This window comes from Oncorhynchus mykiss, chromosome 28 (assembly GCF_013265735.2).
Source record: "Oncorhynchus mykiss isolate Arlee chromosome 28, USDA_OmykA_1.1, whole genome shotgun sequence".
In the NCBI taxonomy this organism is placed as follows: domain Eukaryota; kingdom Metazoa; phylum Chordata; class Actinopteri; order Salmoniformes; family Salmonidae; genus Oncorhynchus; species Oncorhynchus mykiss.
This window is the reverse complement of record NC_048592.1, coordinates 11,750,203-11,772,733: the sequence shown is the minus strand read 5'-3', so window position 1 is coordinate 11,772,733 and position 22,531 is coordinate 11,750,203. Positions and strand designations below refer to the sequence as shown.

The 22,531-nt window shown below is 43.5% G+C and overlaps 1 protein-coding gene across 2 annotated transcripts in view; it reads left to right on the top strand.

Annotated features, from left to right (window-relative positions):
• The window catches only part of LOC110508552 (CDK5 and ABL1 enzyme substrate 1), a 32,026-nt gene extending 13,367 nt beyond the window's left edge, over positions 1-18,659 (top strand). For both annotated transcript variants that reach the window (XM_021589137.2, XM_021589136.2), the window contains 6 exons: positions 7,942-8,047; positions 8,159-8,318; positions 10,474-10,580; positions 14,762-14,868; positions 15,098-15,305; positions 16,697-18,659. In XM_021589137.2, the coding sequence (XP_021444812.2) occupies positions 7,942-8,047; positions 8,159-8,318; positions 10,474-10,580; positions 14,762-14,868; positions 15,098-15,305; positions 16,697-16,837 (829 nt within the window). In that variant the 3' untranslated portion in view covers positions 16,838-18,659. The remainder of the gene's footprint in view (positions 1-7,941; positions 8,048-8,158; positions 8,319-10,473; positions 10,581-14,761; positions 14,869-15,097; positions 15,306-16,696) is intronic.
• The last annotated feature ends 3,872 nt before the right edge of the window (positions 18,660-22,531 follow it).

The following is a 22,531-nucleotide window of genomic DNA, read 5'->3' as shown; positions in this document are numbered from 1 at the left end:
ACTCTTTTCGTGAAACGATCCTAGTTCCTTTTGTTTCTGCAGATATAATCTCCTATAACGGGTACTTTATTACATTGGGAGGGTTGACCATTGTTAGATTGAACAATTTCCTGAACGTGTTGGCTTTGGTAGATACTTTTTTTTTTAAGAGTGATGAACAAGTAATTAATCACACCCATTTTCAAGGGAAAATCCACTCAAATTATACATTTTGCATCATCATGAAGTCTAATATCTGGAGAACCTTGACTGCTGACATAAAATACATTTTGGGACTGTATCAAAAGTGGAGTACTGAAAAAAAATACCAACAAATAGTTTTTGGGTGGATTTTCCCTTTTTAAGGCTTGTATCCATTTCCCTATGTTTTCATATAGTTCTATAGCGGAGGAGGCTGGTGTGAGGAGGTATAGGAGGATGCGCTCATTGTAATGGCTGGAATGGAATAAATGGAACGGAGTCAAATGTGGTTTCTATGTGTTTGACTGCGTTCCATTAATTCCATTCCAGCCATTCCAACGAGCCCTTTATTCATATAGCTTCCCCTACCAGTCCTCTGGCCTATAGGTTGCTGTTGGCTGTGTCTCGAGATCTCTTTGGAAGAAGTCATGAAGTTCAGTTAGTTTCATTCTAATAAAACACTGTCTTGCCCGTTGCAACCGTTTCTGGCTTTGCTGTTATCATGTAGACTGCACCTTTCCTCAAGTCATTGCTGCCGTCAAAGATTCCGTAGCATGCTTTTATCTCAGCACTCACTCTGAACTTTGCATGCGCTTTGCTGCAACTGCATAACACGCATCACAACATTTTCGGAGTGGACCCAAATGAACCATCCATAACAGAGCATTTTGGAGTTTCTGTTTGGAGTTTACACCTGATATGATGTGTTTTTTATCCTCCCTGTGTGGTTAGAGGAGATATTTTCTGGCCCTTGGAAGAGAAACCCTGGCTTATCAGTAGTCATCGTCCTCATTGCAACACAAGGTTCAGACTCCTACATGTTATGGGAACCCATAGTAGTCCTGAACACTCTCCGGACTGGTATCCTCCCACCTGGCCTGCCTGCCTGTCTATGGGGATAGTGGCGGTGTTGTTGTGACCTAGGTCTTAGTGCCCCTCAAGAAAGAGCTTCTCGTTTTGGAGGAGGAGTAAGAGAAAAGGAACTGATCAACACAGAGAATACAATGGACAGAGCGAAAGAAGGAGCCTTTCCAGGGTCGTGACCTCTTTGTTGATGTGGTGTAGTCTTCCTAAGACATCAAGGGGTTGTAAAGAGCCCCTAGTTATATCCAATAGCTGAGCCCTGACCTAACGCTGCCACAGAGGTTTTTCGACAGCATCAAAAGGAAATGTGAATTATTATGTGGATTGTAATGAATGGACATTTTTGTTGAGGTTGCTAAAAAAAATGTTGTAAGGGAAAATCCAGTCTGAAATTTCAAAGTGGAAATTACAAACTTCAGCAGACTTTTTTTTCCTTTTTTCTTAAACCTCAAATCTACCACAAGTTTTAGATTTCCTGCATTGCAGGAATGTTCTCATGCAACAGCCTACACCTGTAATTGACCGTTGACAGTTAAATAACGTCTTTGGATGGGTCTTGGGAGTGTCACTACAGCAAAATACACTTTGACTATGTATAGAACTGCCCAAGCTAAAATAACATGCCTGTCCTAAAATGGAAATACTCCATATAATTGTGCCATGTACAATTATGATCACTGACATTATGTCCACGAGACACACGGTGCATTCGGAAAGTATTCAGACCACTTGACTTTTTCGACATTTTGTTACATTACAGATTTATTCTAAAATGTATGAAATAGTTTTTCCTCTTGTCAATCTACACACACACACACACTACCCCATAATGACGAAGGAAAAACACATTTTGAGAAAGTTTATTACAAATTAAAAACTGAAATATCACTTTTACATACAGTGGGCTCCACAATTACTGGCACCCCTGACTGGCAATGCACAAACAATACTTTAAACAATATAATTATAGAGAAATTCAAAATACCAAAATGTGAGAAATAATGGACTTTATTAATGTTTCAATGGAACCAACCAGAATCATACAATTCTTTAATACAAAATACATTTCACCAAAATCAAGGCTTCATAATTATTGGCAATCCTCATTTAGTACTTAGTGCAACCACCTCTGGCAAGGATAACAGCATGGAGTCTTTTCCTGTAATATTTGACAAGGTTAAGGAACCCATTTGGACGGATTTTGGACCATTCCTCTATGCAGGTCCTTTCAAGATCCTTTCACATTCTTGGGTTTGCGCTTATCAACTGCCCTCTTCCACTCAGCCCACAGGTGTACGATTGGATTGAGGTCCGGCGACTGAGATGGCCATGGCAGAACATTGATTTTGTTGTCACAGAACCATTTCTGTGTGGATCTTGAGGTATGTTTTGGATCGTTGTCTTGTTGGAAAGTCCACCTACGGCCAAGTCCCAGCCTTCTGGCAGAGGCAACCAGATTGTCAGCCAAAATTGCCTGATACTTCGTGGAATTCCTTATGCCATCAATCTTAACCAGTGCCCCTGGACCTCTGGGAATTAAAACAGCCCCAAAACATCACTGACCCACCACCATATTTCACAGTGGATATGAGGTGCCTCTCCTAGTATGCATCTCTGTTTCAACGCCAAACATGCTGTACCTGACCAAAATGTTCAATGTTGGGCTCATCTGACCAGAGCACCTTCTTCCAGTCATAATTTAAACGACGTTTGCAAACTTCAAGTGATTGTGTCTTGGGGTCAGAAAAGGCTTTCTTCTGGCAACCCTTCCAAAGAGCCTGTGGTTGTGGAAGTGGCGTCGGATGGTGCTTTTTGAAACCTGGTGACCCCAAGTAGCCATCAAGGCCTGCAATTCTTTCACAGTGATTCTTGGGGATTATGTTGGTTCTCTCACCATCCTCCTCCCTCTCCTGGGGGGCAAAATGTATTTGCGTCCTCTACCTGTGAGGTTTAACTGTTCCATATCGTTTGAATTTTTAAATTATTGCCCTGACAGTGCTCAGTGGTATATTCAATCATTTGTTGATCTTCTTGTAGCCATTAACCAGATTTATGAAGGTCTACGACCATCTGTCTCTTTTGAACCTCCAGTTATTTTGTTTTCTTCATGGTGTTGGATGGCAAAGAGATATTGCATGCCTTTTACTTCATTTTTATACCCTAATGGCTCAATACAGTTCCTTAAGACTTAGATAAACTTAAATACGTTCAATTTAATTCCTGGTTTAAATTTGGTAGATGTTATTTACAATAATCTTTAAGGGTGCCATTAATTGTGAAACCTCGATTTGGAGGACATTGAATTTGAATTAAATCAATAAATGATTTTGGTGGGTTCCATTGAAACATTAATAAAGGACAGTATTTCTCACATGTTGGTATTTTGAGTTTTATCTCTACAATTATATTGTTTATATTTTTACAAGTATTGTATGTGCATTGCCCGTCAGGGGTGCCAGTAATTTTGGAGTCCACTAAGTATTCAGACCCTTTACTCATGTCTTTGTTGAAGCACCTTTGGCAGCGATTACAGCCTCGAGTCTTCTTGGGTATGACACTACAAGCTTGGCACACCTGTATTTTGGGAGTTTCTCCCATTCTTCTCAGCAGATCTTCTCAAGCTTTGTCAGGTTGAATGGGGAGTGTGTCTGCACAGCGATTTTCAGGTCTCTCCAGGGATGTTCAATCGGGATGAAGTCCGGGCTCTGGCCACTTAACGACATTCAGAGACTTGTCCTAAAGCCACTCCTGCATTGTCTTGGCTGTGTGCTTAGGGTCGTTGTTCTGTTGGAAGGTGAACCTTCGCCCCAGTCTGAGGAACTGAGCACTCTGGAACAGGTTTTCAAGGATATCTCTGTACTTACAGTTGAAGTCGGAAGATTACATGCATACACTTGGGTTGGAGTCATTAAAACTTGTTTTTCAACCACTCCACATATTTCTTGTTAGCAAACTATAGTTTTGGCAAGTCTGTTAGGACATCTACTTTGTGCATGACACAAGTAATTTTTCAAACAATTGTTTACGGACAGATTATTTCACTTATAATTCAGTGTATCACAATTCCTCATTTGACTGTGCCTTTAAACGGCTTGGAAAATTCCAGAAAATGATGTCATGGCTTTAGAAGCTTCTGATAGGCTAATTGACATCATTTGAGTCAATTAGAGGTGTACCTGTGGATGTATTTCAAGGCCTACCTTCAAACTCAGTGCCTCTTTGCTTGACATCATGGGAAAATCAAAAGAAATCAGCCAAATATTGTTGACCTCCACAAATCTGGTTCATCCTTGGGAGCTATTTTCAAACGCCTGAAGGTACCACATTCATCTGTACAAACAATAGTACGCAAGTATACACACCATGGGACCACGCAGCCTTCATACCGCTCAGGAAGGAGACGCGTTCTGTCTCCTGGAGATGAACATACTTTGGTGCGAAAAATGCAAATCAATCCCAGAACAACAGCAAAGGACCTTGTGAAGATGCTGGAGGAAACCGGTACAAAAATATCTATATACACAGTAAAATGAGTCCTATATCGACATAATCTGAATGGCCGCTCAGCAAAGGAAGGAGCCACTGCTCCATAACCGCCATAAAGCCAGACTACGGTTTGCAACTGCACATGGGGACAAAGATCAAACTTTTTAGAGGAATGTCCTCTGGTCTGATGAAACAAAAATAGAACTGTTTGTCCTTAATGACCATCATTATGTTTGGAGGAAAAATTGAGAGGCTTGCAAGCCGAAGAACACCATCCCAACCGTGAAGCACGGGGGTGGCAGCATCATGTTGTGGGGGTGCTTTGCTGCAGTAGGGACTGGTCCACGTCACAAAATAGATGGCATCATGAGGTAGGAAAATTATGTGGATATATTAAAGCAATATCTCAAGGCATCTGTCCGGAAGTTAAAGCTTGGTTGCAAATGGGTCTTCCAAATGGACAATGACCCCAAGCATACTTCCAAAGTTGTGGCAAAATGGCTTAAGGACAACAAAGTCGAGGTTTTGGAGTCGCACTTCACAAAGCCCTGACCTCAATCCTATAGAAAATTTGTGAGCAGAACTGACAAAGCGTGTGCGAGCACGGAGGCCTACAAACCTGACTCATTTACACCAGCTCTGTCAGGAGGAATGGGCCAAAATTCACCCAACTTATTGTGGGAAGCTTGTGGAAGGTTACCTGAAACATTTGACCCAAGTTTAAACAATTTAAAGGCAATGCTACCAAATACTAATTGAGTGTATGTAAACTTCTGACCCACTGGGAATGTGATGAAAGAAATAAAAGCTGAAATAAATCATTCTCTACTATTATTCTGACATTTTCACTTTCTTAAAATAAAGTGGGGATCCTAACTGACCTAAGACAGGGAATTTTTACTAGGATTAAATGTCAGTAGTTGTGAAACTGAGTTTAAATGTATTTGGCTAAGGTGAAAGGAATCTTCCGACTTCAACTGTAGCTCCGTTCATCTTTCCCTCGATCCTCGATCCTGATTAGTTTCCCAGTACTCAGTACTTTGTTGGAGCACCTTTGGCAGCGATTTCAGCCTTGAGTCTTCTTGAGTATGACACTATAAGCTTGGCTAGTCTCCCAGTCCCTGCCTCTGAACAACATCCCCACAGCATGATGCTGCCACCACCATGCTTCACCGTAGGGATGGTGCCAGGTGAAACGTGACGTTTGGCAATCTCCAAGTGGGCTGTTATGTGCCTTTTACTGAAGAGTGACTTCCGTCTGGCCACTCTACCATAAAGGCTTGATTGTTGAAGTGCTGCAGAGATGCTTGTCCTTCTTGAAGGTTCTCCCATCTCTACAGAGGAACTCTTGAGTTCTGTCAGAGTAACCATCGGGTTCTTGGTCTTCTCCCTGACCAAGGCTCTTCTCCCCCGGTTGCTCAGTTTGGCATGGCGGCCAGCTCTAAGAAGAGTCTTGGTGGTTTAAACTTCTTCCATTTAAGAATAATGGAGGCCACTGTGTTCTTGGGGACCTTCAATGCTGCAGAAATGTTTTGGTACCTTTCCCCAGATCTGTGGCTCGACAAAATTCTGTCTCGGAGCTCTACGGACAATTCCTTTGACCACATTGGCTTGGTTTTTGCTCTGACGTGCACTGTCAACTGTGGGACATTATATAGACAGGTGTGTTTGTGTGCCTTTCCAAATCATGTCCAATAAATTGAATTTACCACAGGTGGACTCCAATCAAGTTGTCAAAACATCTCAAGGATGATCAAGGGAAACAGGAATCCTGTGCTCAATTTTGAGTCTCATAGCAAAGGGTCTGAATACTTATGTAAATAAGGTATTTCTGTTTTTTAATTTTTCATAAATGTGCCGACATTTCTTAAAACCGGTTTTCACTGTCATTTAGGGGTATTGTGTGTAGATTGAGGATTTTTATTTATTTAATCCATTTTAGAATAAGGCTGTAATGTAACAAAATGTGGAAAAAGTCAAGCAGTCTGAATGCACTGTAGAACTAGACTAGGAACAAGTCCAAGCTTCTGTCTGGTATGACTTTTTCTTGTATTTTCTCCCTTTCTTGCCCCAATTAAGAGTTGTTATTGACGACAGTGTTCATAATAACTATTTATGGCACCGTAGAATTCTGGGAACCTAGAATGTGTTTGGCTTCTCGTATGTTCTCTATCTGGTCCAATTCCACATTCCTTTCTTTAGAGCCGTCTCCTGTTGTTAATATTAAAAAGAACATCGTTTTCATTGCTCACTCCTGAACTGGAGGTCTCTTTGTAACCTTGATAATTGTTAATAATAATTTAAAAAAACATTTTAATACATTTAGGTCTGATTCTGCTTGTTTAGATTGTTAATCTCTGTGAAAAGGCAGATCTATTTTATTTTTGTTGCCCCTCGTTTCTTATGAATTGATCCCTCAGCCTCTTGACAAGATCCTCTTTTGTTTCCTTCCACTACTGTGTTCTCTGTTTCATCCTTTGACAGACTGCAACCCCTGGCTTTCCTGGCTTGCTTAGTTTCCTCTCTTCTTATCTCCCTTCCTTAAGGTTTTCTGCCTTGGGATCTTTGTGTGTGTGTGTGTGTGTGTGTGTGTGTGATGCATCTGTCAACAAGATTTTCCCATGTGCCAGACAATGCTATTTTCATCACAGCTCCACCTCAGACAGTCTGCCATCTAATCCTAATAACAATGGTCATGTGATGGCCATCTGTGTGTCATTGTAAAGCAGTCATGCTTGTCCAGTGGCCTTTTCCTGCCATCGCTACTGGCTACTGTAACCACCACATACCCTTTTGTCAAATCAGTCTGGTGAACGTCCATGAAGGGATGAACGTTTTAATAATAATGCATTTTTAATTAGTATGAGTCGATGTGAAACCTTTAGTTGCTAGATGGTTTTACAGCAACACTGGACCCTGAAAGGTTTTTTTTCTAGAACATCTGTAACCCGACGGGTCATTTCCAACGACTGTGTACCACTGACACAGTTTCAGCTCAGTGCAGTGCTACATTTCCTTCTTTAGTCGAGCATGTCACCTGCTTTTTTTATTTTCGAAATCTAACACACTGATATGAAATGTAGAGTACTGGTGATGCAACCGCCCGCATTCCTTCAACCCTACTTGGCAGAATGCTCCAGTATGCCTGTATTAATCCACACTCTCATTTCAACCCCTCGCTGTATACATCTTAGGATTCCAAATTCTAGCAAAGATCACCCACCCAGTCAGAGATCGCATACAGGTAATCGGAGAATCTGATTGGGTTAGTGCAGTGCTCTACAAATCAATAACAAGCACACTAGATGGACAGAGTTAGAAATGCTGAGGTGGAGTCTAGACAGCAGACTGTTTGGCAGGGGGTGTGGGCTTTTATGGGAAGGGATGTCTAAAGGTGTTGCGCCCTGGCAGGGATGTGAAACTGGAAAGCGGGCGGCAGCGGCACCCCTCGGGCGGGGTCAGTGCCAAGGAGATGGTGATCGGGCTGGAGGGAGTGGAGCTGGGGGCCGACGGAAAGGTGAGAGAGGACTGGAGACAAACCCTGTGTGAGAGCCTGAACACAAGCGCCTTAGTTAACAGTAACATGCTCTTGAAAATGTGAGTGTGTCTCTCTCTCTTTCTCCCACAGACTGTGTCGTACACCCAGTTCCTGTACCCCACCAACGCCCTGGGCAGCGGACGCAGGAACACCATAGACTCCGTGTCGTCCTTCACTCAGTCTCGTAACGTCAGCCACCGCAGTCTCAGCCTGGCCCGGGCCAACAGCAACCAGAGCAGCATCGACACGGGTCAGTCATATGAGTGTGTGGATCCTCTGGAGTAGTTGTAGCGTTTCGTACAGGTCAGTGTGTGGATCCTCCATGCTAGAGAGAGGCCCCTGAATATGAGTAGGCCTGTCAGAGTGGGTGTGATACATATCACTTTTTCAGAGGCATAACCATCCGCAGTGTGACGTTTTAGATGAATCAATTACATGTTCAACATTGAGGGCTTGTATGCATAGTCACTTTACCCCTACCTACAGTGCCTTGCGAAAGTATTCGGCCCCCTTGAACTTTGCAACCTTTTGCCACATTTCAGGCTTCAAACATAAAGATATAAAACTGTATTTTTTTGTGAAGAATCAACAACAAGTGGGACACAATCATGAAGTGGAATGACATTTATTGGATATTTCAAACTTTTTTAACAAATCAGAAACTGAAAAATTGGGCGTGCTAAATTATTCAGCCCCTTTACTTTCAGTGCAGCAAACTCTCTCCAGAAGTTCAGTGAGGATCTCTGAATGATCCAATGTTGACCTAAATGACTAATGATGATAAATACAATCCACCTGTGTGTAATCAAGTCTCCGTATAAATGCACCTGCACTGTGATAGTCTCAGAGATCCGTCAAAAGCGCAGAGAGCATCATGAAGAACAAGGAACACACCAGGCAGGTCCGAGATACTGTTGTGAAGAAGTTTAAAGCCGGATTTGGATACAAAAAGATTTCCCAAGCTTTAAACATCCCAAGGAGCACTGTGCAAGTGATAATATTGAAATGGAAGGAGTATCAGACCACTGCAAATCTACCAAGACCTGGCCGTCCCTCTAAACTTTCAGCTCATACAAGGAGAAGACTGATCAGAGATGCAGCCAAGAGGCCCATGATCACTCTGGATGAACTGCAGAGATCTACAGCTGAGGTGGGAGACTCTGTCCATAGGACAACAATCAGTCGTATATTGCACAAATCTGGCCTTTATGGAAGAGTGGCAAGAAGAAAGCCATTTCTTAAAGATATCCATAAAAAGTGTTGTTTAAAGTTTGCCACAAGCCACCTGGGAGACACACCAAACATGTGGAAGAAGGTGCTCTGGTCAGATGAAACCAAAATTGAACTTTTTGGCAACAATGCAAAACGTTATGTTTGGCGTAAAAGCAACACAGCTGAACACACCATCCCCACTGTCAAACATGGTGGTGGCAGCATCATGGTTTGGGCCTGCTTGTCTTCAGCAGGGACAGGGAAGATGGTTAAAATTGATGGGAAGATGGATGGAGCCACATACAGGACCATTCTGGAAGAAAACCTGATGGAGTCTGCAAAAGACCTGAGACTGGGATGGAGATTTGTCTTCCAACAAGACAATGATCCAAAACATAAAGCAAAATCTACAATGGAATGGTTCAAAAATAAACATATCCAGGTGTTAGAATGGCCAAGTCAAAGTCCAGACCTGAATCCAATCGAGAATCTGTGGAAAGAACTGAAAACTGCTGTTCACAAATGCTCTCCATCCAACCTCACTGAGCTCGAGCTGTTTTGCAAGGAGGAATGGGAAAAAATGTCAGTCTCTCGATGTGCAAAACTGATAGACATACCCCAAGCGACTTACAGCTGTAATCGCAGCAAAAGGTGGCGCTACAAAGTATTAACTTAAGGGGGCTGAATAATTTTGCACGCCCAATTTTTCAGTTTTTGATTTGTTAAAAAAGTTTGAAATATCCAATAAATGTCGTTCCACTTCATGATTGTGTCCCACTTGTTGTTGATTCTTCACAAAAAAATACAGTTTTATATCTTTATGTTTGAAGCCTGAAATGTGGCAAAAGGTCGCAAAGTTCAAGGGGGCCGAATACTTTCGCAAGGCACTGTACATGTACGAATGACCTCGCCTAACCTGTAGCCCCGCACATTGACTCGGTACCGGTACCCCCTGTATATAGCCTCGTTATTGTTATTTTGTTACTTTTTATTTATTTTCTTAACTGCATTGTTGGTTAAGGGCTTGTCAGTAAGCATTTCCTGTTGTATTCGGTGCATGTGACAAATAACATTTGATTTAATTTGACTATGTATTAGAAGAAGTGGAAAAACACTATGTTCTTCTTTCTTGTCCCCGGTGTTTGTTTGTGTCCTTGGCTCATTGTGTGACTCTGTCATTTTGTCCCCTACAGGGAACGATCTGGGGGACTTGATCCGGGAGTACGACCCTAATCTGTTGGACGATCCCCAGTGGCCGTGTGGGAAGCACAAGAGAGTCCTAATCTTCCCCTCATACATGGTGAGACATCCCTCTGCTTACCAGGCCTGAGTTCAAACAGCATTTGTTTTAAAATACTTTGAGATTTTGAATTGAGCCTGCCTTTAGTGCCGCATGGACAGGGATTGTACTCCATTGTGCCAGACAAGTTCAAACAAGCACAGCTAAAGTATTTGAAAGATTTGGGGCCTATCTTGTTTTTTCATATTATTATCAACATTTTTCAAAATAAATAGTTGTCAGAGACACAACCTAAGAGAAACAACGAACCAGCTCCTATTTATTATCACAGACCAGAGGTGACGACAAAGGTTCCAATTTTTTCCCTGGGGCCCAGAGTTTTTCCTGATCTGGTAACCTAACCAGATAAAACTCTGGACCACATGACAGTGATTCGTCAGTTGCAAAAAAGGTTTTATGTGGGCTATGATGGCCACAGAGTTAAAAAAAAAAAAAATCAGGCCACATGGTTTTAAAAAAAACTGCTGAAAAAACTTCTGTCCCCAAGGGGGGGATGAAAACCCTGTCAAACTGCAGCAACCTTGTACTTGTTCATGTGAATTATATTTTAAAACCAGACTCGTGGGGGTTTCCTCGACACAGAGACAACAATTACAATAGAACTCACAGGGCTGACTTTGCTTCATGCAAGTTTGCAACGTGTATGCCTACGCAACTGTAGGCCTAATTCAAAGTGAACAGGTTCCATGTCATCACTATTGTGTTGATTTGGATTATTTAAATAATTCTGGATTAAAAAGTTCTAGGTAGCCTAGCCAGTCCAAGTTTGAATCTAAACCTAATTGGATCACATTCACATTTTCTCCTATCACAAACAGATGAGCTATAAATACATAATGTTACCACTTTGTTTACCCTGCCCAGAGGGACAGGGTGCATAGTAGGCTGTGTACAGCTGCTGTTAGTAGCCTACAGCAGAGGTATTCAACCGGGGGCACCTTATTTAACCAGCGAAACAGATTTGAGTGAAAATGTGTTTAGTGACTTTTCTAGCTAATAGACTATGTTAGAGTTTTCACTTCCTCTTCCAATTATAATGCTAGGAGGTCAAAATACCAAATCTACCAAATCTACCAAATCTATTTATTTTAAAATGTTGATTACTTCTTAATTCCCCCTGGTAAAACAATAATATTTTTATTTAGACATGAATATTTATTTATTTTTTGCTAAAGTATGATAGGGGTCCCTGGGTCGGCGTTTTTTCTGGGAGTGGGTCCCTGGGTCGGCGTTTTTTCTGGGAGTGGGTCCCTGGGTCGGCGTTTTTTCTTGGAGTGGGTCCCTGGGTCGGCGGTTTTTCTGGGTGTGGGTCCCTGGGTCGGCGGTTTTTCTGGGTGTGGGTCCCTGGGTCGGCGGTTTTTCTGGGTGTGGGTCCCTGGGTCGGCGGTTTTTCTGGGTGTGGGTCCCTGGGTCGGTGGTGTTTCTGGGTGTGGGTCACTGGGTCGGCGGTGTTTCTGGGTGTGGGTCACTGGGTCGGCGGTGTTTCTGGGTGTGGGTCACTGGGTCGGCGGTGTTTCTGGGTGTGGGTCACTGGGTCGGCGGTGTTTCTGGGTGTGGGTCTCTGGGTCGGCGGTGTTTCCGGGTGTGGGTCACTGGGTCGGCGGTTTTTCCGGGTGTGGGTCACTGGGTCGGCGGTGTTTCTGGGTGTGGGTCTCTGGGTCGGCGGTGTTTCTGGGTGTGGGTCACTGGGTCGGCGGTGTTTCTGGGTGTGGGTCTCTGGGTCGGCGGTGTTTCTGGGTGTGGGTCTCTGGGTCGGCGGTGTTTCCGGGTGTGGGTCACTGGGTCGGCGGTGTTTCTGGGTGTGGGTCTCTGGGTCGGCGGTGTTTCTGGGTGTGGGTCACTGGGTCGGCGGTGTTTCTGGGTGTGGGTCTCTGGGTCGGCGGTGTTTCTGGGTGTGGGTCTCTGGGTCGGCGGTGTTTCCGGGTGTGGGTCACTGGGTCGGCGGTGTTTCTGGGTGTGGGTCACTGGGTCGGCGGTGTTTCTGGGTGTGGGTCACTGGGTCGGCGGTGTTTCTGGGTGTGGGTCTCTGGGTCGGCGGTGTTTCTGGGTGTGGGTCTCTGGGTCGGCGGTGTTTCCGGGTGTGGGTCACTGGGTCGGCGGTTTTTCCGGGTGTGGGTCACTGGTGTTTCTGGGAGTGGGTCACTGGGTCGGCGGTGTTTCTGGGAGTGGGTCCCTGGGTCTGCGGTTTTCCTGGGAGTGGGTCACTGGGCAAGAAAAGGTTGAGGACTCCTACAGTTTATCAGACTGAGAAATCGTCTCGTTTTATATCCATACAGCATGTCAGCTCACTAATATTTAGGTGTAGGCAGCTACAACATTTTATGGAAAGGGTTTTAGTTTTTGTCGTTCAGAGGAAAGTGGAGAGTGCGCTTTGAGCTTTGCTCGACGTGCGTTGTACCCCGGCCCCCGCGACCTGTGATCTCCGTAATCTGATTGGTCAAGACACGCACAGAACCTGCAGCCCTCCGATGCGAAGGACAGATCCATTTTGCGTGAGTTGACAAATTGAGGCAAATCAGCCTAAAAAAAACTGTACTTTGTTCCTATTTTTGAACGCTTTTGCATCAATATTTTTTGGAAAAGTCCTCAGGCAAATGCCAGCTCGCCACACGTTTGCGCGTGGCTCTACCTCATACTGCATCAACTGAACTCACTGTGAGTCCAAAGAGGCTGTCTGACCATTCTAATCAGAAAGGTCATTGGCCCAATCCCTGGTTCAGCTCACACTCCTACTTGTCTGTGACGTGTGTGAAGACACTCCCTGTCTCTCTATACAGTAGCGCTTTAAACAGCCACTTCATAACAAGGCACCCTATTCCCTGTATAGTGCACTACTTTTGACCAGGGCCTATAGAGTTGCTCAAAAGTAGTGCACTAAGTCGGGAATAGGGTGCCATTTCAGACTCGCCTCTGTTTATCCGCTCCACTCCTTTTCCTGTGGACATACCTCACTATTACTTAATCACTTTCTCATGTCCAGAATTTGGCAAGGGAATGCTCGTTTTGTGTTCGAATCAAAGCAACAACAACAGACTCCCAGTTCATTTCTCATTTGGCTCCGTTGGTGTTATCTGGGCTGGTAGAATAGACAGACCAGACGTGAAGTATTCAGTTAAGGCTAGACAGTTTATTTTTTTTCTCTTATCTTCCTCCCATTGCGAAACAACAATAGCTATTGTGTTTTCACTCGAGGAATGTGACCAGTAGATGCTGAACGTTTCACTGCACGATCAGTCACTGTGCTAATCTAAGCCTTTTATCTTTCTTGAACTGATCTTTCAAGTCTGCTACTAACTGTAGAGTGGGATAGAAATCATTTTAGTACATTTAGTTTCCTTTGCGGTAAAAGATAAATCTATACATTTTACAGTCCTTTCATTTTAGAAATGCTCCCTCCAGGTTTCCCAGGGCCCACAGTAGCCACAGATTTGCTGCAGTAGTCAAAGTATACTTAGAAATATTTTGGTTGGTGCAAATACTTTAGTATATTTTGGATTCAGATAGGGAGCAATGCAAGTTTGAACAAAGCAAATGACTTACCGTGAGCCAACTTGGGCAATATGTTTTGATTATCACTCTCCTATCACATACCTCGATTCGGGGGGGGGGGGGGGGGGGGGGTGCTCCTTCTATCTTCCTAAATAACGGACATGAACCTCTGACCTGAAATAAAGTTAAATGGCTCAGTTAAAGTACATCAACGGAACGTACAAAGCTTGGAAATGTAAAGTGTCGTAAACGTTCTGGAATATTATTCTATCTTATTGTGGGACGTGTACGGTGTGCCACCCAATATTACCTGTGTCCAGAGGAGGCTGGTTGGAGCAGCTATAAGGGGAAGGGCTCATTGTGATGGCTGGAACGGAATAAATGGACCCCTATCAAACCTATTGGAAACCACGTTTCACTTCGTTCTATTAGTTCCCTTCCAATAGCTCCTCCCACCAGCCTCCTCTGCCTGACTCCAATATCTCGTGCACCGTCTCTGATACTCAACCGCCACCTCAATGAAACCTAACCCTGAATCTAAAGGTCACATCACCTTCCATAGTGAGATTTGATGCTTCTCTGTGTCCTCTTCCACATACACAATGACGTAACACTTGCACAATTTTACAAACAGCAGAGCTTAACATCCGAGCGTGTCTTTCTGACACCAATACTTTGATCTCTCTTTTCAGACTACAGTCATAGAGTACGTCAAGCCTTCTGACCTCAAGAAGGACATGAACGAAACATTCAAGGAGAAGTTCCCCCACGTACGGCTGACCCTCAGCAAAGTCCGGAGGTAGGGACGTCTACACGACGCATACGTTTCAGTATGATGTTGAAAAGATCAGTTTTGTGTCAGCCTTATTTGAACCCCTTGTGGTTAATCGTATCAACAGTAGTTCCTGGCAGACATTGTGGACACTGGTACTTTTGGGGTTTTCTTTTTTTTTCTTTAGCATTGACCTCTCTGCATTTGTCTGTTATCAACCCGGCCTTCACCACCTTTCTCTCCATCCCTTCACCAGTCTGAAGAGAGAGATCCGTAAGTTGGCCCAGGAGGAGTGTGGCTATGAGGAACCCACCGTAGCCATGGCCTTCGTCTACTTCGAGAAGCTGGTCCTCCAGGGGAAACTCAACAAGCAGAACCGCAAACTCTGTGCCGGCGCCTGCGTCCTGCTCGCCGCCAAGATCGGCGGAGACCTCAAGAAGCATGAGGTCAAGCAGCTCATAGATGTGAGTGTCGTCGTCATCTCTTAGTGCATTAGGCTTCGGCTCTTGAGCAGCCTGGTGGAAATCATGGGCGCTTTCCTGTCACGCCGACAAAACAGCGATTCTGCACGGAATATACGATTTGTTATATCATATGAATTCCTTTAGACGTGGTTCCTTTGAAGTTACACACTTTTTCAGATGTTGTAAAGATATCGGCTGTTATGTAGTCTGTGTAGAATCTGCTTTTATCTGTGTGACAGAAAAGCACCACATGACAGATGGCAAAGTGGCTAGCATAGGGATCATAGACAAAATTATATTTTTTGTAGTCACTCTACACTGAGTTTACAAAACATTATGAACACCTGCTATTTCCATGACAGACTGGCCAGGTGAAAGCTACAGTGCCGTGAAAAAGTATTTGCCCCCTTCTGATTTTCTCTTTTTTGTATATTTTTGAATCAGTCTCTCACATTGCTGTCGAGGAATTTTGGCCGATTTTCTTACGTACAGAACTGCTTTAACTCAGCGACATTTGTGGGTTTCAAGCATGAACTGCTTGTTTCAAGTCCTGCCACAACATCTCAATTGGGATCAGGTCTGGACTTTGACTAGGCCATTCCAAAACTTCAAATTTGTTGCTTTTTAGCCATTTTCATGTAGACTTGATTGAATTGAAATGCCACAAATGTCGCTGCCAAAATTCCTCCACAACAATGTGGGAGACTGATCTACAGAAACTACAGGAAGCGTTTGGTTGGAGTCATTGCAGCTAAAGTTGGCACAACCAGTTATTGAGTGTAAGGGAGGAATTACTTTTCAGACGGGGGCAGTGGGTGTTGCATAACTTTTGTTTATGAAATAAGTTAAATAAGTATGTAATTGTTGTGTTATTTGTTCACTCAGGTTCCCTTTATCTAATATTAGGTTTTGGTTGAAGATCTGATAACATTCAGTATCAAAAGTATAGAAAATGACAAATGGGGCAAATACTTCTCATGGCACTGTACGATCTCTTACTGATGTCACTTGTTAAATCTACTAATCAGTGTAGATGAAGGGGAGGAGACAGGTTAAAGAAGGACTGTTAAGCCTTGAGACAATTGAGACATGGATTGTGTATGTGTTGCCATTCAGAGGGTGAAGGGGCAAGACAAAAGATTTTAAGTGCCTTTTGAACAGGGTATGGTAGTAGGTACCAGGTTTACCGGTTTGTGTCAAGAACTGCAACTTTGCTGGGTTTTTCACACTCAACAGTTTCCCTTGTGTGTCAAGAATGGGGAGGGGGCAACTCAATATTAGGAAGGTGTTCTGAATGCTTTGTACACTCAGTGTGTATTACAGGATGTAGGAAGTAATAAAGTGGGTTAGTTTGTACATTTCTCATCTCCCTTTTTTTCTCTGATGTGTAGAAACTGGAGGAGAGGTTTCGTGTGAACAGGAGGGAGCTGATAGCCTTTGAGTTCCCTGTGTTGGTGGCCCTGGAGTTCAACCTGCACCTGCCTGAGAACGAGGTCATGCCACACTACAGACGCCTCGTCCAGACCTCCTAGCATTAGTGACCCATCAGGAGGAGAACCCACACCCAGCCCTCCTGATCCAGGACCAGGAGACCTACCCTACTGGACCACCCCACCTAACCGAGTCCCACGACCAGCTGGTCTCCCTGCAGCCTGGAGATCCATAGGGCTGGAGCTCCTCTACACTCTACTGCAGACCACATTCATATGTACATTTTCAGATCGAGACTTGAAAGCAGCCAAAGTTACCCATATTCTTACTTCAACATTCTTCTCATACTTTTACTTCTACTTTCTTTAACACTATCTACACCTTCAAAAGATTGGTAGCTGAAAGTTGGCGAAAGCTGTTCATAACAATTATTTTTTTGTTGTTGTAATCCTTGCTTGGCATGTTTTGGTTGCCTTATGATTGTCGTGGAGAATGACGCAAACCTGTCGCGTGGCCGATTTTGACAGGACTGTTATCCCAGTAACTCTGTGCTTTTTGAAAAAACGTTTTCCAGTCTCTCCTCGCTAGAAGTGCACTTTTAGAATATTCTAGACATGGATAGAGGCCATTTTCGGAGACTCTTGACTGGGTGAGGGTTGTGAAACAAACTCATTCGGCTCAATTTGAGTTGACTCAAACCCTGGAAGGGAAGTTGCTCTAAATGGCTTTCAATATATTTTCTAATCCATTTTCTTTTTCTGTTTCCCAGCCACCAATACCGCGATCCGCATGCCAATTTATCGACACAACCTTTTTAGATTGCAAAATACTTACAGATTTAATAGGATTTTATACTGTATATTATTCAGTACATTTAAGTATTCTTCTTGTTTTCTACCTGTTGAGTGCTTGCTTTGGACATTATGTGAATGGGCCCACTCTTATCATTCAATGTGTAATCTCCTGTGCTCTATGTTAGAGTGTATCATCGGCACGTTTCCAGTGCTTTTACTGGAGTGGGTGGAAAGGTATCAGAAGTAGGGCATGATGTTGCCAATGCTACAGCTCTGATCTTGAAACTGAACTTGAATTAGCGTCATAATCAAAATATCTGTCAAGGCTTGACTAAGTGTTTGATATGGCAGGTGATGAATTTGTCACGGTCACAATATGATTGTGCCATCTGTCTTTTATGACGAGTGGTTCCAGTTCTAAGGTCACCATTGTTATGGTCCCAGTCAGTATTAAATAGAACGTTGTTGCCCTGCCCACCTGTAGGGAAAATAACCTTGGCTCACAGCAAAAACGTGACCTTTTTTCAAACACAATTTTCTTGTTGTCTGCTTGATTTTGTCAATTTCAAAATAACAGTTAAGGAAAATAAAATATGTCTAAGGATGAATTTTCAACATTGCCTGCTCCCAAGCGTTCTCACTACTTAGAAAATTGTAATATTGTAGGGCTTCCCTCATGCCCCTTTTCATGAAGGTGCTAATGTTAGCAACGTGAGTGCTAGCTAGCTACCAACCAGAACATTAAACTAGCCAAGACCAACAACACAAACAAACGGACTATAAAGTAGTGATTGGAGTTACACACGGACTATACTACATTAGTTAAATGTCTTTCTTACCTGTGATTTAAATGTTTTCCAAACAAATGGCTATGTGTAGCCTACTTGGACACTGGGTCACCACAATTTCCCACACTCCCACACTGAATAGTCTGAAGCCACAGGGCTCTTCTCGCATGCTCTATTTCCCTACGTGGGACCATTGCAAACCGTAGGTCGGGATTTACCTGGTTACATGTACATAAACATGTACAGCGCATTCGGAAAGTATTCAGACCCCTTTACTTTTTCCACATTTTATGTTACAGCCTTATTATAAAACTGATCCTCATCAATCTACGTAAGTATTCAGACCCTTTACTCAGTACTTTGTTGAAGCACCTTTTGCAGCGATTTCAGCCTCAAGTCTTCTTGAGTATGACGCTACAAGCTTGGCACACCTGTATTTGGGGAGTTTCTCCCATTCTCCTCTCCAGATCCTCTCAAGCTCTGTCAGGTTGGATGAGGAATGTCGCTGCACAGCTATTTTCAGGTCTCTCCAGAGATGTTCGATCGGGTTCAAGTCCGTGCTCTGGCTGGGCCACGCAACGACATTGAGACTGTCCTGAAGCCACTCTTGCATTGTCTTGGCTGTGTGCTTAGGGTCGGTGTCCTATTGAAAGGTGAACCTTTATCCTAGTCGGAGGTACTGAGTGTTCTGGAGCAGTTTTTCATCAAGTATCTCTCTGTACTTAGCTCCGTTCATCTTTCCCTCGATCCTGACTAGTCTCCCAGTGCCTGCTGCTGAAAAACATCCCAACAGCATGATGCTGCCACCACCATGCTTCACCTTAGGGATGGTGCCAGGTTTCTTCCAGACGTGACTCTTGGCATTCATCCCAAAGAGTTCAATCTTGGTTTCATCAGACCAGACAATCTTGTTTCTCATGGATTGAGTCTTTCGGTGCCTTATGGCAAACTCCAAGTAGGCTGTTATGTGCCTTTTACTGAGGAGTGGCTTCCGTCTGGCCACACTACCATAAAGGCCTGATTGTTGAAGTCCTGCAGAGATGATTGTCCTTCTGTAAGGTTCTCCCATGTCTACAGAGAAACTGTGGAGCTGTGTCAGAGTGACTATCAGGTTCTTGGTCATCTTCCTGTCCAAGGCCCTTCTCCCCCGATTGGCGGCCAGCTCTAAGAAGAGTCTTGGTGGTTTCAAACTTCTTCCATTTAAGAATGATGAAGGCCACTGTGTTCTTGGGGACCTTCAATGCTGCAGAAATGTTTTGGTACACTTCCCTAGATCTGTGCCGCGACAAAATCCTGCCTCGGAGCTCTACAGACAATTCCTTCGACCTCATGACTTGGTTTTTGCTCTGACATGCACTGTCAACTGTGGGACATTTATATAGACCGATATGTGCGTTTCCAAATCATGTCCAATCAGTTGAATTTACCACAGGTGGACTCCAAGTTGTAGAAACATCTCAAGGATGATCAATGGAAATAGGATGCAATTTCGAGTCTCATAGCAAAGAGTCTGAATACTTAAGGTATTTCTGTTTTAATTTTTAAATATATTTGCAACAATTTCAAAAAATCGATTTTCACTTGGTCATTATGGGGTATTGTGTGTAGAGAATAAAAAAAAGAAAAAAGTAATCAATTTTAGAATAAGGCTGTAACATAACAAAATGTGGTAAAGTCTAGGGGTCTGAATACTTTCCGACTGCACTCTACGTAAGAATTTCGCTACACCAGTGATTACATCTGCAAATATGTGTTCGTGAACAATCAAATTTGATCGAACAACACAGCAGCTTTTCGGCACGTTTGTTATTTCTTTATAACAAAAAAATCTACGACGAAGTTGTCTCTTTTACAGTGGGGGTCAATGGGAAAGAATGTTTGTTTTCTCCAATTTGTGGCGTGGTTGAGGGGAATTCCTTCTTATGACATGAATACTGACTCGGAATATGCTAATGCTATTTTTGTGACATCATAGCAGTGTTACCAAGAGTTTCTCTTGAAAAACAGGAAAGTATTGTTTATTTTATCAGAGCAAAATCGTTTTTGTCTTTTGAACACTGATTTTAATCGAATTGTAGTCATTTTAATCATACAGAAAAGATGGATAGTGCTGAAATCAGGGTGAAATACTATTGTTAGATGTTTTGATTTCTAAACCCAAAGAATTTGTTGTAGGATACACACTTTTTTTACGGTTTGGCAGAAAGCTCATGGTCAACAACACCAAAATACATGTGTGTATGTTTGTAAATATACTGCCTTGCTTGTTCAATTAAAACAAGATTCCTGAAATGTGATTGGCTTCCTCATCATTTTGTGTCACTCTATCCTGCTGGCTGCTGATCTTGGTGAATTGATTTACTGCCAGCCATTATGTAAGATCATCTGGTTCCACTCTAAATATTTATTGCAGAGAACCAATCATCTATTACAATTCAAGCATGCATGATCAGGCAGTGCATGTTTCTCATAGAATCCTACCCCCCTTGATAACTTAAGGAGGCTTAGCCCCAAGTGTTAAAACACATTACACATCTTACGGTGACATTGAGTCTGTCACCTAAAAGGGGATATTATGAATAACTTGTAAATTAGACTATGAATATTTAAGTATATCCCGGGCTCCCGAGTGGCGCAGCGGTCTAAAGCACTGCATCTCAGTGCAAGAGGCGTCCATTACAGACCCTGATTTGATTCCAGGCTGCATCACAACCGGCTGTGATTGGGAGCCCCATAGGGCAGCGCACAATTGGCCCAGCGTCGTCCAGGTTTGGCTGGGGTAGGATGTCATTGTAAATAAGAATTTGTTCTTAACTGACTTGCCTAGTAAAATCAAAATATTTCTTGGCAGTATAGCATTAAAAAAACTACTCCAAGTCAGTGTGACTATTGTCGCGTTCATTTGCTAGTCGGAACTAGGCAACTCGGAAATGTCGACTTGTTACTGGTGGTAGTTATACCAAAGACAGTACGTAAGAAGATAGGCATAAACTGCTTCGCCAATAGAAATCCCCGATCAGGAATTGTAGGTGATAACATGGCGACATCGGCTATCTAAGCTCATGCTGTAGACGTGTTTCTAATGGTCCTCTCGCACTGAACTATGCATGTGCAGGCCATCAAATCAAAGGTACTCCTTCGATATGTTGTTTTACGAAGTTGGAGTAATAACATGTTCAACTAGTTAAGACATTGGCTCGAATCTAGGTTTTGCCTTTAGATTTTGAGGAAATGAACAACTAAGGAAGAATTTACATCTCTCATTGATTTATCAAACCCCAAACCCCGGCCTGGTCTGCTTCGTTAATATTCCCGGAAGTCTTGCGATATTGATCTTCTGGGTTTAGGAAATCTGTGGTTATACACTTGCCGGGTTGAACCAGTCAGCAAGTCAGAAATGTCAGACTAGCAAGTGAACACGGCATAAGAAGGCCTGCCAGTGCTATTGAGTGCCCGGCTCTGTCCTACATTGAGCTCAATGCTCATGTTGTTGTGCCCGGCTGTGGCTCTGATGCAATCGGAGAGGAAAGTTTCTCATGGAGGGGAAAAAGGAAAATCGAGCAAACGAGAGGGAGAGAGTTAACGAGAAAGGGAGGGAATGAACAGGTTCTCTCGGGCCACCTGACACATATCCAAGGTAAACAAGGCGGGCAGTCACGCCAGTCCCAGTCTCGTGCTGCAATCAAAACAAACAGTTCCAGGCCTGGCCACGGCCACATGGCCTATATGGCTTAGTCCTCTCCATTGATACTCCTAATACCCCTCTCAGTGCCTCATAAAGGGGGCTATTGACTGCCCTCCCTGGGGTCAGCTCACATGTCAGCCACCTCCATTGTACCAAATATGTGTTCCATCGTTGGGGGGGCAAGCCCCCTGGCCTAGTCCATTGCCCTTCCCTCTTTTTAAAATAACATTTGGCTGAAACGGCAGTTTGCCCCCCCCCCCCTCCTCTTGATGCTGTGAGTGATGCAGTGACTCAGGGGTTTTCAACCCAGGTCACTGCTGGGCCCACCACGTTTGTAAACAAGGAAGTGAATGGTGGGAACTGAATGGTGGGTGTTGTGTGGCGTGTTGTGGCTGTCAGTGGGAGAGGGACTCCCTGGTTGGCTGTTTGTCTGGTCAGCGGGGAGTGGGGCACACAGGGGTGTATTCAGTCAGTGATGTGAAATGTTTTGTATGTTGCAGATAGACATATAATGAATTAGGCTGACAC